Source organism: Protopterus annectens, chromosome 14.part0 (genome assembly GCF_019279795.1).
Source record: "Protopterus annectens isolate FY-2018-M chromosome 14.part0, PAN1.0, whole genome shotgun sequence".
Lineage (NCBI taxonomy): Eukaryota > Metazoa > Chordata > Ceratodontiformes > Protopteridae > Protopterus > Protopterus annectens.
This window is the reverse complement of record NC_056748.1, coordinates 809911305-809926075: the sequence shown is the minus strand read 5'-3', so window position 1 is coordinate 809926075 and position 14771 is coordinate 809911305. Positions and strand designations below refer to the sequence as shown.

At 42.0% G+C, this 14771-nt stretch overlaps 1 protein-coding gene across 2 annotated transcripts in view; it reads right to left on the bottom strand.

The window, feature by feature from the left end:
• AS3MT (arsenite methyltransferase) overlaps nucleotides 1–14771 on the bottom strand; it is a gene marked incomplete at its 5' end in the record, with an annotated part of 471486 nt that overhangs the window by 187631 nt on the left and 269084 nt on the right. For both annotated transcript variants that reach the window (XM_044056556.1, XM_044056557.1), the window contains 1 exon segment: nucleotides 7233–7314. In XM_044056556.1, the coding sequence (XP_043912491.1) occupies nucleotides 7233–7314 (82 nt within the window).

Below are 14771 nucleotides of genomic sequence, written 5' to 3'. Positions count from 1 at the left end.
ATCAAGTATCTTGTTCTTATGGAAATATATCCTCTTGACGTTGTAAGCTTAGATATTAGATATTAAACATTTTTATTTTTTGCATTCAATTTCTCTTTAAAATGTTTCACATTCCTTCAGCAGTTTTTCCACTGAATGCACCACTCCAATAAGTTTTACATAGTGGCTATTTTGCTTCAATATAACCTGTTATTAATCTTCTGTTCATTGGTTTAGATTTCAGTTTGGAAGAATTATCTAGCAACAAAATTAACCTTTATAATTCCACGATCACTGCACATCAAAGGTGGTAAAAACTTGACATGGAGTAACAGTAATTTCTTTAGGAACACAGTGTCTAGTATGTTCCACTCTCTTGTAGGCTTTTTTTTCGATCTAAAGCAACTGTTGTTCCTTAACATATGTTGTGAGTAATTTCCTTACTAATATTGTTGAATCAATATTATTTCAGTCTGTTTCTGGTCAATTTAAGTCCCCAGCCACTGTTACTTTCCCCCATGTTTCATGCAAGAAATGTATGAATTCTTCTAGGTAATCAGAACTTGAGTTTGGTAGTTTATACACTCCAATAATTGTTATATGTTCCAAGATTGTCTTTACTGTAGCAGTTACACAATCTAAAGTATTGGTGTTATCATTGAACATGTAATAATCACAGGTCTCACAACTATCTATAATCCCCTTCATAAAACCTCCACCTGATATTTGTTAGAATATCTGTTAAAGTAAAAATATTTATACAGACAGAACTGGTTCCCAGTCATTGTTCTTTAACCATGTTCCAAAAGCAATGACAACATTAATCTTGTGGGAACTTAGCAAATTTTCCAATAAAAAAACTTTATTATTAATGCTCCTAGCATTAACAACCATCAAAGATGCATCAAATGTTGCTATCTGTGAACTGTTAAATTTTCCACCTGGCAAAAATCCTGACTTGTATTTGTGAAATACTGCAAAACATCTGCTGCAAAAAATCTCCTCCTTATCTTGACAGGTATTCCATGCTATCTGAGCACACATACGTGACAAAAATTAGGCGTGGATATGCTACACATTTTCATTTTTTAGAATGTGACATTTTTTTCATGCAGGTATTTACCCAAAAAAAATCTTTTATTTCATGGTGGCATGACTCTCCTTTCTATATTTGATTTGTGAAAAGTATGTTCTAACACCTGTACAAGCTATGCTATCTTACAGACATGGACATTTCCTACTGACTGTCAGGTATTCCTTGAGGATAATATCATTTGTACCAACACGAATAAAAACAGATCCGGACTTCTTTACATTAAGACGTTCTAAGGCCTGTCTCACATTCTCTATTTTTCCCCTGGTAAACATAACACTATTCAGTGTTGATTGTCTTCTCTGCAATTGTAAGTATCAAATCCTTTAATAATTGAATCTCCAAATATATTTATGACCAGATCTGAAGAATATTCAGCTTTTAATTCAGTAATATCTGCTTAATCAGTTGTTACAAAGCAATGAGCTTTATCACCATTAGTCTTACTAACCCACTGTTTATATTGCTCATTACAGTTGCCAACATACAATTCTCATCCAGCTGGCTTTGTACATCCACAGCTTGGCCATGTTGTCAAGTCTGTCTTTCTCCTCTTTTTTTCTTACAGTAATGTTCAATACTTCCACGTTCCATTTTGATTTCTTCCTTTTTACCTAACCCCTTGTCTCCTTTTACTACCTTCTCTTATAGAAAATGATGACTTTTTCTGTAGAGTGAAGATTTTCTGATAGAAAAATGTCATCATTCCTTGTGATCTGTGCGTTACACAACAAGGCAGTGTCCTTTTTGGTATGTTCACTCTTTGCTTTACAAGCATTTATCAAGTTCTTTTTCTTCGTTACTTGTAGTGAGCTTCTTCCTTTCTTTCTTTTTTATTTTCTTATATATTCTCTGACTCATCAAATTGCTGAAAACTTGTAACCAGAATTCCAAAGTTGTCAGTGGTATTATCTTCTTCTATAGGGGTTATGTGATTTTTTTACAGACAACAGACACTTATTTTCCTAAAGGTGTTCTATTTACTCTTTGCCTAACATTATTTATCTTATCAGTCCAGTTATTAATATATGTAACAGTTCTGCAAGGTGTGTCAATTGCACATGTGCAACTGTAATCAGGAAGTCTAGAGTTACTGCTAATAATGGAAAGCAAATCATCCAACTTTAGACATGAAGAGCAAAGAACACCAGTGTTATCAGATGTTACCTTTAAATATATCTAGCATTTAGTACACTGTATAAGATGCTTGTGCTTTACCATATCATTAATTGCATACTCGTTTAAGAATCCATATTCAGCTGCAAATTAATAAAGAATTATAAAAGAAAATAATAATCAAAATCAGTTGCAACAGGATTTAAAGATATTTTAAATCAACCTCTGAGAAAAAAAAATCATACAAACAGTGTACAACTAAATGTTAAATTTAGAAAAGTTGTTGCTCTGACAGTACAAGTTGTGAAAATCACACAAAAGCTGGAATTCATTTACATTGCACAAATGTACACAATAGTTTCTGCTCACTACTGTTGACATTTGCACCACTTTTCAACAATAAGGATCAATAAATCACAAACCAAGACATGATTCTTTAGATAAGGCCTGGATTGTCCTCTCTGCAGTCTGTTTGAGTTTACAACTCACTAGGCCCCTTGGGATGGCTAGAGTTTTCCTGTCTAAAACCTATACATTTCTAACAACAGAGAAAAAGGTAAAACAACATATAAACCAGAGTAAATCTTTTTTTATCTACAAACTATCCTTCGCTCCTACAAACAGTGAAAAAGGTGGTAAACAATAAAATATAAATTCAAATAAAATCTTCTCTTACCAGGCTACAGCACAGTCAATTGCAAACCAAGCCAGGATAGTTCAGACAGTTCTAAGACTACTGCTATCTCGAATAATATGTCTAGATTTGCTGCCAATCAACCCCCATAATTCCAATCATTGCATTTCCCTCAAATCACTACACTGGCTATAATTACCCTAAGGACTTAAGTTTACTCGACTCCTAAAACATTATATGAATCATCATCCTGCTAAGCAGCCTGCGCTATTTTAAGCTACCGCCTTCCAAATTGTCCAATCTGATCATCCGATAAACAACTCCTAGATATCTATATTCCTAAAAAAACATTAGGTTTAGGCTTATGAAAAGCCAGAGGTAGTCTCCAAAAAACGTTTATTTAAACACAGATTTGGAGGAAGCTTTTGTTCTGTGTTTAAACGTTTTTTGGAGACTACCTCTGGCTTTTCACTGCCTTGGATCGTATTTCTTACTAGGTTTAGCCTTATATTACAACTCAGTGGCTACAACCTGGAATATGCTTCCAAATACCATCAGAACAATTCCTTGTATACAGACCAAGTTCTCTACAAAAACCTTCATTTTTAACTCCTGTCTCACACCAGGCTAATAACTCTACCTTCTTTTTCTTTTCCCTCTTCCTTCCCCCCTCTAATCTTTAACTTTTCCATGCCTTTCTTCCCTCTATTTTCCCATTCACTCTTTTTTTTTTTTTTTTGCTACTACTGTTCCTAAGTATCATAACATGTTATTACCAGGATATTGAATATGTATTATGACATGGGTACTGAACATGTATTAACATTTTTATTCTGTCTCATTTGTATATTTTACACTCATCTTAACACCCATGTAATATTCTGTAATGTTTAAATTTTATGGAGGTTTTCTCCCCTGGCCTCATTGAAAATGGGCATTGTGCCCAGACTGACGTTCCCGGTAACCAAGTAATAAATAAATAAAATTAGAATACACAGGTAAATTTCAGCAATTCTGCTTTGCCCCAGCCAGGAGCATTCAGGAGACTTTTAAAACTGGCAGCTGTTAGTGGGCTTTCCAGACTGCACCTGAAGTTATCTCCATTGGTCATCCTTGCAGGAAAAATCACAGTAAACCAGACAAAAAAAACCTGCAGACAACCATGTTCTAGACATCAGCCAGGTGATAAAACACAGTAGTGTAACCATATGGACTAACAAATACAAAACTAAAAAAAAAAAAAGATCACAAGTAGTTCTGGTACATCCACCTTGCAACCAGAACCACTGTGTACATGTAAAATTCGAGAAACATAATTAACAAGTACCAAAGCAAAAGCAGTGATGCAAGGAAAAAACCCCCACCCCAGCATAACAGTAACCAGCAGTCTGTACATTTTTGTTTGTTCCAAATTCACGGAAATCACCTAAACTTTGAACATTCAGAAAGAATTAGCAGCACTCCAAAACTTCAGAAGTAAACAATTACATTACAAAATAATAAACATTAAGTACACTTGGTCACTGAAAATAATCAGGTTTATTAGGTCATGATGAGCTCTTTCTTCCACAAACCAGACTTCATTAGACCATCTTAAAAAAACTTTACCCATGGAAAATATGCACTTATACAAAATAAGGTCACAAAACAAGATCAAAAGAACATACATGAGCATGAGGTACAACATGGGGCTGACTCATGATAGGCAACCCACTTAGAATATTGATCAAATAATTAAAATGCAAAAATAAAATGAGCCTTAGTTGCCATCCTATAAAACAAGTTAACTGAAAACTCTGGTAGTTGAAAACATCTTTGGAACTGGACCACACTTACATACCTAATTGGCATGATCAACTTGGTAGATCACAGGGTTAAAAACTCGACAAAGACAAGCCCTAATGCAAATCAATGCATGGTCACAGGGCTAAAAACTTAAAGACAAGCCCCAATGCAAACCAGTGCTAGAGCATGCACTTAAATCTAAAAGCAAAATATTATAATCAATCTCATGCTCAAAATATTACCTCAACACACCCCATTCAGTCTACAAGACAAATGCCCAAAATCTAAATGAAATAACAAGTGAACACTTCCCTACCACCACCAGGAACCCCAAAATGGGTCTATATCAGTTTATCGAAGGTTTATTCCCATTTATTCCCACAAACCTTTATTTATCAAAGAATATACTTCGAATGTTCACTTCCACGAATGCTAAGTTTAATGAATTACTTTCCCAGGAAAGTAATGAGTTACCCATCATTCGGACCGTCACACAAAGCACAGTATTTCAAACCCACCCTGGTGGGGGGTGTTATAGCCCCCACACCCCCTAACTATAAATACTAACTCCAAGATCACACTACAGTGGGGAATAGGGCAAATTTCTAATGCTGGGTAACTCGTTACTTTCCCTGGGAAAGTCATTCATTGAACTAAATATTCGCAGAAGGGAATGTTCACTGTATAAGGTTCAATGAACCTTCCATAAAGTAATGTAGACGCCCCCAAAAAAACTACCCATCAACAAAAATAAGAAAAATCAAAAAACAGCCTAAAAAACAAATAAATCAGCTCCAAATCTCAAGTTCAAGTAAACAAGTAGGAAACAAACCGAGCAAGTAATCATGAAAGGAGGACACAAGTACAGGCAAAACAGATACCTAAAATAATGTAAAATGAAACAATAAATAAAAGCTGACCCAAACCAAATAAAAAAATCAAACCAAATCAAACACAACACAATCCTGTTTCAGGGGCACAGTCAGAACCAATAAATATATACTAAAAAGTACAACCAGTAATTAAAATAAACAATAAAATAAAACTAAAAAAAGGTTAAAGGAGAACATCAGAAACTACAACAATAAACAAGTAGGTTATGAAAATAAGAAAAAATGTAAAACAAACTAAAAAACACAGCCCACTCACATGCCAAAAAATTTAACCATTAATTCAACACTTCCTTAATCCAAGCAAAAACAACATGAAAATAACATGTTTTAGCTAGATTTAACACCTCGGTATCATTCAGATGTATGTGAAGCTGTTTAACCACCAAAAAGATCCATAGACAGAAAGTGAGACAACATCAGAGCCAGAAAAACATAGCAGGGGGTAGTGGTACGTGTGTCAACCAAATGTGCTGCTCCAGGCATGCAAAATAAGAATAATGACATGTGCACCAACTAACTAAACAGCAGTTCTAAATAACAGTAAAATAAAACAAAAGCAAAACTGTGGCTTATGAAAAAAAGGACCATTAATCCTCAGGGTACAAAAGTGCGTTCACACAAAGGGCTTTGTCAAAAAATAAACACAACCAGCAAACTGCTATGTGCATATAAATCCTACTTCAGTGCAACAAGAAAGAAGATTCATCTAGCAAGCAAAATGTTATGTTGCAAAAGCTGTAAAACCATTTTACCATTAGAGAGAGAAACTTATCTCAAAGAGTTCTTGCAATATACCCATCAGTGAATATAAACAATTAAGTTCAACAATAAATCTGACTTGGTTTAATAACTTATGTACAAAATAAAGTCCAAATAATGGTTTGGATGTGATAAATCTGACTTGGTTTAATAACTTATGTACAAAATAAAGTCCAAATAATGGTTTGGATGTGATAAAGCTAAGTCAATCTTCACTGTACTGTATTAGTAGCTTGATATGCTATCCCAGTAAACCCACATATCTTTAATTATCACTTTATGTTGTCTGGCATACAAAATGCTTTCCAGAAATAATGTGTAGCTGGGATTGAACAACTGCAGGTTGAATGTGATAAGAACAAGAAAGATGCACTTTGTTTACATTCGGTTCATAACATCTCCTTATGTTTCTCAGCCTCAGTGTTAATTACTTACTCCCAAATGTCAGACACACTCTGCGTGACTACAGTAACCTGTTTCATTGGAAAATGGCATATGAAAGCACTATGCCCTGCACATTCACTGCTTCAGGGCAAATCCAAGAATCCACATATTATACTGTGTTATCTGTTTGAAAAGTGACTACCAATGTTTTAACTAGAAACGGCAGAACAACTGACAACAGAAATGCCATTTCTAAATCATGAAATTGTTCACTCTCAAGGTTTAAAGCTACACTAACAATGATCATCAGACTGAAGTACCTCTTTGTTCTAAGGCAGTACAGATCACTAACTTGCCTTCTTACCTTTTGGAGTCTTTCCAAGGAAAAACTCAAATCAGAAACACGATTCTATTTCCTATTCACAGCTCATATTCATAACCTATTTTTACTTCGTTTCAGTGCCACCTCCTGGCAGTACCTGCCATTTGTTGATATTATACTATGACTGGGCAACTTCATATGTTCAACAAGTTAAACAAGGAATGTAATCTACAGCACAAGCTTTGAAAGATGTACTGCTTTACTTACCCCACAATAACTTGTGTTTTCTGATTTCTTCAGGGAGTTCTAGGTTTGCATAGACATCACTAAAATACATCTCACCTCCATCCTACAAGCAAAAAAACAATTTGTTCAGTAAAAGAATATTACACGGTAAGCCCATTCATACATTACAATATGAAATAAGCAAATGTATTTTAGCAGAATACTACAGCCTTGTTTTCTTTGCATTAAGCTACAGACTCAAAATGCATGCAGGCAAAATCAATTCCATTTTTTTCTTTGTGAAATTCCTTTCACAGCTGCTAAATTCACTGATCTATACTCACCATATCAGATGAGGTGCAAAATGCTTATGGGAACTGGAGCAAAAAAATCTAAACAATTTAAAACTGTTTGATCTAGTGCTAAGTAAATGTGTAGGTTAGAGTCTGGAGCTTAAAAAATAAGAAGTTATGTACTCACCATAACATTCCATCTGAGTAGGTAAACTTCATTTGTCAGCAACCTATGGGTTATCGGATCCATATCGGATCCGAGCCGGCAGTTTCCAGCAGCTAAGATCCGAGCTCCAAGCTCCTCCCCCTTACCCATAATTCCCTGCCATCCCTTCCTGACCTCAGATCGAGTTTGCCTAAAAACAAGGCTTGCAATCACAACCTGTCTAGGGAAAACCGGGTACAACCTACTGAGAAGCAGGAACATCAAAAACATCCGAAGAGGAAAGGGGGACGGACGGAGGGACGGTTGCTGACAAATGAAGTTTACCTACTCAGATGGAACGTTATGGTGAGTACATAACTTCTTAATCTGAAGTAGTTAACTTCATTTGTGCATCAACCTATGGGGCAGAGTCCCCAACTACCTGAATCTTGGGAGGCCCTCAAGGAAGGATGTTCCGGAGCACTGTGGAGCCAAAGGATGCTCTCCCTCTGGAAACCAGATCTTACTTGTAGTGGTTTATAAAAAGTGTGAGATGAGGCCCACGTGGCAGCCGAGCAAATGCCATCCAACGAAACTCTAGCCCGAAAAGCAGCAGAGGTAAAAACAGACAGAGTTGAATGGGCATGGACTTCCTGAGGAGCAGGCCTGCCAGAACTCTCATAAGCCAAGAGAATACACTGAGAAATCCACCTGGATAGTGTGACTTTAGAAACAGCTTTCCCCAAACTGGATTTAGCAAAGGACACAAATAACTGATCTGAACGTCTATGACCGGCTGTCCTGTGCAGATAAAATCTCAACTGTCTGTGTACATCCAAAGAGTGTAATTTGAATTCGCCCTTATTTTGGTAATTGGGGAAGAAGACTGGCAAATTAATAGACTGATTAATATTAGTTTCTGAAGCAATTTTGGGGAGAAAAGAGGGATTGGTCCTGAGGAATACCCTTATCCTTGTGGAAAATCAAGTATGGAGGCTTGGCACAAAGGGCTTGAAGCTCCGAAACCCTTTTTGCCGATGTGATAGCGACAAGAGAGGCCATTTTCCAGGACAAGAACTTGAGATCTACCGAGGCAGCAGGCTCAAAGGGAGAAGCTGTTAAGGCCTGAAGCACCAGCGATAAGTCCCAAGGAGGGATCACATCTTTCACTGGAGGCCTTAGTAGGAAGGTGCCTTTTAAGAAGGCCTTACATAATCTGGATGAAGTCAGAGGGCCAAGATCACATCCAACGTGGTAATGAGCAATAGCCGCCAACTGTACTTTGACTGTGGAAGAGCTAGCACCTTTATCAAACAGTCCCGACAGAAAATCCAGCACAGCTGGTAACGGAGCTGTGAAAGGATCTAGGTTCTGATGTTCAGCCCAAATAGAAAAACGTTTCCATTTGCTACAATAAACCTTCCTAGTAGACTGCTTGTGGGCCACCACTAGGATCGCTTTGACCTGGGAAGAGATACCGGGAGTCCGAACTAACAGTGGAACTGGATCAACCAAGCTGTGAGCTTGAGGTTGTCCAGGTTCGGGGTTGGTAGGCCCAGGGGGTGAGATATCAGATCTGGATGAGGGTCTAGAATCCAGGGAGGATTCACTAGATGAGACCACACATAAGGGAACCATGCCTGACGAGGCCAGAATGGGGCAATGAGGATTATCATGCACCCCAACCGTCTGGCTTTCTGCAGAAATTTGAGCATCAGGGGAAGGGGCGGATAAGCATAAAGAAGACCGGGAGGCCAAGCATGCACCGGAGCATCTCTTGGTGATTTCCCGGGTGGGGGAATTAGAGTGAAGTAGGTGTCGCACTTCGTGTTTGAAGGAGATGCGAAAAGATCGCAACAAGGTTGACCCCATTTGGAGAAGATCTGCTTTGCTACATTGGGATTCAGAGACCACTCGTACGGGGATAGGATGGTGCGACTCAGTCTGTCCGCTAGGATGTTGGACCGACCCGTAATGTGCATCGCTACAAGAAAGTGGTTGGTGGAAATCGCCCATTCCCAAACTCTCATGGCCTCTCAACAAAGTGGATAGGACCTGGTTCCCCCTTGTGTGTTGATATACCAAACGACAGACATGTTGTCCGTCTGGATTGCAATTGTCCCAACGGGAAGAAGGCTCTGAAGTGCTTGCAACACTAACAGCACTGCCCTCATCTCCAGGACATTGATATGCAGTGAGGTCTCCATCTGATTCCATGTGCCTTGGACGGTCCTGGCGCAACAATGCCGCCCCACCCGAGGTGAGAGACGTCCGTGGTCACCGTGGCTAGGGAAGGGGACATAGAGAAGGGGTGCCCCTTTTGGAGGTACGGAGACTGGAGCCACCATAAGAGGGCTGAATTCCCTGGAGTCTCAGATGGGCCGCTACTACCGCTAACACCTTGGTGAACACCCTGGGGGCTGTGGTGAGACCAAAGAGGAGGACCCTGAACTGATAGTGACTGGCTCCCAGTCGAAAGCGGAGAAACCTCCTGGACCATCTGTCCATTAAGATGTGGTAGTATGCATCCTTGAGGTCTATGGAGCACATCCAGTCGTTCTCCAGCAAAAAGGGGAGAATGGATTGAAGAGTGACCATCTGGAACTTTTCTTTGGCTACTGCCAGGTTCAATAGGGATAAGTCAAGGATTGGCCTTAGTCCCCCGTCTTTTTTGGCACCAAGAAGAACCTGGAGTAAAAGCCCGATCTGTATTGGTCTGGGGGGATGTGCTGGATTGCTCCTTTTTCTAGCAGCTGCCGAATTTTTGTAGATGCGGCCTCCCTCTGATCGGGTGGGACATTGGGGAGGAATCTGGGTCTGAGAGGGGGATGGAGAAACGGAATCTCCTGGCCTCTGGATATGATCCGAAACACCCAGCGGTCTGTCGTGATGGACTCCCAAGCTGCTAGGTGCTTCGAGAAACCCCCCCCCGACTGCCTCCAGAGTGGAGCAGTCGGGTAACCCCTCAGGGTTACTGCGTAGGCCAATCAGAGAAAGGTTCTCTGGACCCAAAGTTCTTGGGCCCCCTCTGCCTCTAGGACGGCATCCACCCTGTCCTCCTCTGCCTCTGAAGGATGGGGAGTCCGGAGCAAAACGGGATTGCTGAGACTTTCAGAACCACATCTTCTTCTGTCCCTTTTGTTTCTTCGAGAAGGACCTCTGGGGAGCAGAGAAGTGGACTCCGACGGCAGACGTCTTCCTGTCTTTCTCGCTCTGGACCAAGGTATCGCGTACGGTCTTGCCAAAAAGGGCAGAACCATCAAACAGGGCATTAGCGATTGACGCCTTGAAGGGTTCCGCGAAATCACAGTGGCGGAGCCAGGCCTAGCATGGGACAGCAGCCGCATAGAGGTATTGGAAATCGACCTGAGAGTGGCCATTTGGGTAGAGTACACCTATTTGTCCTCTGCCGACATGGACTCTGGGGGTGACCCAGTGTATTCTTTGATAAGATCCCGCTGGAGCCATATGACATATGCCATGTAGTTCAGCGACCTTATGGAGAAGGTGGCTGAAGCAAACATCTGCTTCCCCAAATGGTCCATCGCCAGGACTCCTTGTCAGGGGGATGGACCGAGGGACTCTCTTGGGCCAGTTCCCTCTTGGTGGCCACCGCCACCAACATGGCATCTACAGGGGTTCCCTTGCTCCAATGAGACCTGTCCAAAGGCGGGCTGAGAATTCTGTCAGGCCTCTTGGGGACGGGCTCCACAGTGTCCGGCTCCTTCCAAGCCCTGGTAGTGATCAGATCTACCAGGGGATCGGCCGGAGGGGACACCCAAGAAGTAGACGGGCCTGCTTCAAACGCCTCCAGGAACACGGACTCGTCCAAGGCAGGCTTTGGGGCAGACCACCCCCGCCAATCCTGAGCATCTCCATGATGTCTCCAAATGAGATATCTTCGGGGGGGTGATCTTGGGGAGCCTTCCCCTTCCTGCAAGTCCGTGTCCTCAGTCAAGGACTCGGGGGAGTCCAAGTGCTTCCTTTTGCACTTGCGCTTGTGAGGGACCTCCTCAGGGGGGCTGTCTGAGAAGGCCTCACCAGCCACATCTTGTTCCAACAAGGGAACTATCTGGGATGTCTGAACAGGCTGTCCCTGGGGCCGGGTGATGGAAGTCGGACCCATCTGCGAGGGAGTGCAGGGTGGAGCCGTAGCTAAGGCCAGGGGCCTGGATTCAATCGACAGAACCCTCTCTGCCACGTCGAATGCCGAAGGAGAGTCGCTCTCCCTATGATCTGAGAGCTGACTCTCCCTCGGATCCGATGGGTAGATCGGGGCCAGAGCCGAATCCATCGGATCTGAAGGGCCAGTATGCTCCGACCTAGTCGGAGCCGAAGGCACACTGACCGCCTCGGATCCGAAGCTCAGCTCTCGGCTCCAAGAGCTAGGATCCATAGAAAAGGGACCCGACTCGAGGGCACTGTCGGCGCCGAAGTACCCGAGACTACCGGCATCGACACCCCCCCCCCCCAGGGCTCCGACGCTACTCAGCTCCGTAGACCCTGAGCCCGGGAAGTGGGTCGGGGAAGGAGCTATCGGGGCGAAAAAAGGGGTCGAGCTCCCCCCCAGAGAGGGGGGGGGGAGGCAGGAGCACTCCCATCTGCAGCTGGGCCTGGAGGAACCTTCTCATCATCCGGTCCAAGTCTGCATCCGTCAGGCTTCTGGTCGACCTGGAAGAGGCCACCGAGGTGGGACGGAAGTGCTGCCTTGATGACCTCGAGGGAGATCGGGTCTCCTCCTCCTCCGGCCCCGGTGAAAATCAGGGAGAACGGAGCCGAGAAGGAGAAGGCCCGGCAGTCCCGGGGGGAGAGACCCGCTTGGCCGGCGGGGCCGACGCAGAGGCCTCGGCCCGCCGCTTGTGTTTCTCGCGGTGCTTCTCCCTCCTAGCTTCCCTATCCTCCTGGCCCGAAGAGGGAGGTTGAGTCCTGGCCAGTGGAAGGGAAGGGTCCGTGGATGCTGCCGCAGCTGCGGCAGGAACCACGGAGGGGCCTGAGGATGGAGCCGAGTCCGGGGGCAGGAGTCCCACGAGGATCAGCTTCGACCTCTGGTCCCTGATAGCCCTGGGGTTGAACGCTGCACAAATAGTACAGCCAGAAAATAGGTGTTCAACCCCAAGGCATAAAATGCACTGAATGTGGCCATCAGCCAGGGAAAGCTTATGGCCACACTCGGTACATTTAGAGAAGAATCTCTTGGAGGCCTCAGACATTCAACTAAAACACAAGCACTAGGCCCCAAGACCACACACACAAACACACCCTAACACTCTAAGAAACAAGGGGGAGGAAACGCAAAACCTGAGGGAACACTCTAAAACTAAAACTAAATTAGTTCCAACACTCAAAAATCACCCAAAACTTTAAGTTAAAAAAATAGAAGGATTTTTCTCACAAGAAGTCTCAGGAAAACTCAGACGCTCAAGATCAAGCTGCTGTTCAAACCGCGGCAAACTAGATCTGAGGTCAGGAAGGGATGGCAGGGAGTTATGGGTAAGGGGGAGGAGCTTGGAGCTCGGATCTTAGCTGCTGGAAACTGCCGGCTCGGATCCGATAACCCATAGGTTGATGCACAAATGAAGTTAACTACTTCAGATCAGTAAAGTCCACCATCAGCTATCAAATTCTTCAGTGGCATCCAGCAGAATGCCATCTTCATAAAAACGTCCTCTAGATCTTCCAAAATTTGACATACCAATCATTACTAAGCGGTATCAATGTACTGTGTACAAAAAACTATGCACTCTGCCACCCCTTTAGCTATAGTAAATTTATACAGCTTATAAGGAAGAAGGTTCCAAAAGCAAAAGATTTAGGCCTCAGACACTTCAAACTCAATAAGTGAAAACATCATTAAGAAAGTCCACACCCAAAAAAAATCACTGAATCTCCACTGAAAGGTAGAGGAGGGGATGTTGCAGCTGAATGACATCTTAATATGTTTGTCTTAGTTGTGTTAATAATATATCCAGTTATTTTGGACAAATAATTGTATGACTGAAATAAGGCTAGTGTATACTTCTGAGCATCAAAAACAATTAAAAAATAACCAGCAAATATAAAAATATATATTCAGCACCACAAATTACTATTTGACCAGTGAACATTATGAATGAAAAAGGCAGATGAAATGGAGACATCTGTGCTTGACCTTTACATTTTACTCTCCAGTTATTCAATGTAATCTGTTAACCAACATTTAAAAAAACTGTAAAGAAATAAAACCTTAGATTATAAATTAAATTATACATTAAAAAAGCAATTTTAGCTAATAAATTAGGGTAGGAAGTTGCGTGCTCTGTTTGGGTAGCTTCAGACAAGAAACACATAATTGGCAACATAAAAGATTAATCTAAGGGCTTAGAAATATAATATGGCTTAAAATCTCACCTGTATTATCCAGAAATGTCTATTCAGAAGTAACAGATAACTCCATATCGCTTGCTATGTTCTAAATGCTTGCAGAGGAAATGTACTGTTGACCACATATAAAAAGGGTCACTATTCTTCAAATCATGCTCCTCCTCAGACAACATACCACTGCAAAATGAAAATGTAGTCAGGGACTAGAGGTCATTGTTCCCCTCTACTCATCACTCATTAGACCCATTACAGAGTACAGCACCCCTTTTGGTATGTACCTCACAAGACATCAACTGGAAAGGCCGCAGAAATACCTCACAAAGAGGATTACTGGCCTCAAACAGATGCTGTACGCAGACTGTCTCAAAAAACTCCAGCTTTACTCAGTCGCATATCGCCTACTCAGAGGTGATCTCTGCCTAACATACAAAGCTATGTCAAACCCAAAGCTGTTGAACATGCTCCACTTAAAGAAGTCCCAACCCTCCGAGCTACACACTCTAGGGACCTAAACCTTGTTACCACACAGAACATGCGGGAGGGATAGATTCCTGTCCCAGAGACTTCCCATACTCTAGAACAAACTACCTATCTATATCAAACAAAGGTCCTCATTAGCACTCTTCAAGAAAAACCTTGATGACTGGATGGAAAATAGGAAATTCGCCCCAGGGATCACCTCTATGGCTCTGCTCAACAGGGGCATAGGAAAATAATTTTCTTGGGTGGCGAAAGCCAGGGTACCTTTTTGGCTAGGCTTGTACAGGCCCTAGTACTTACCAA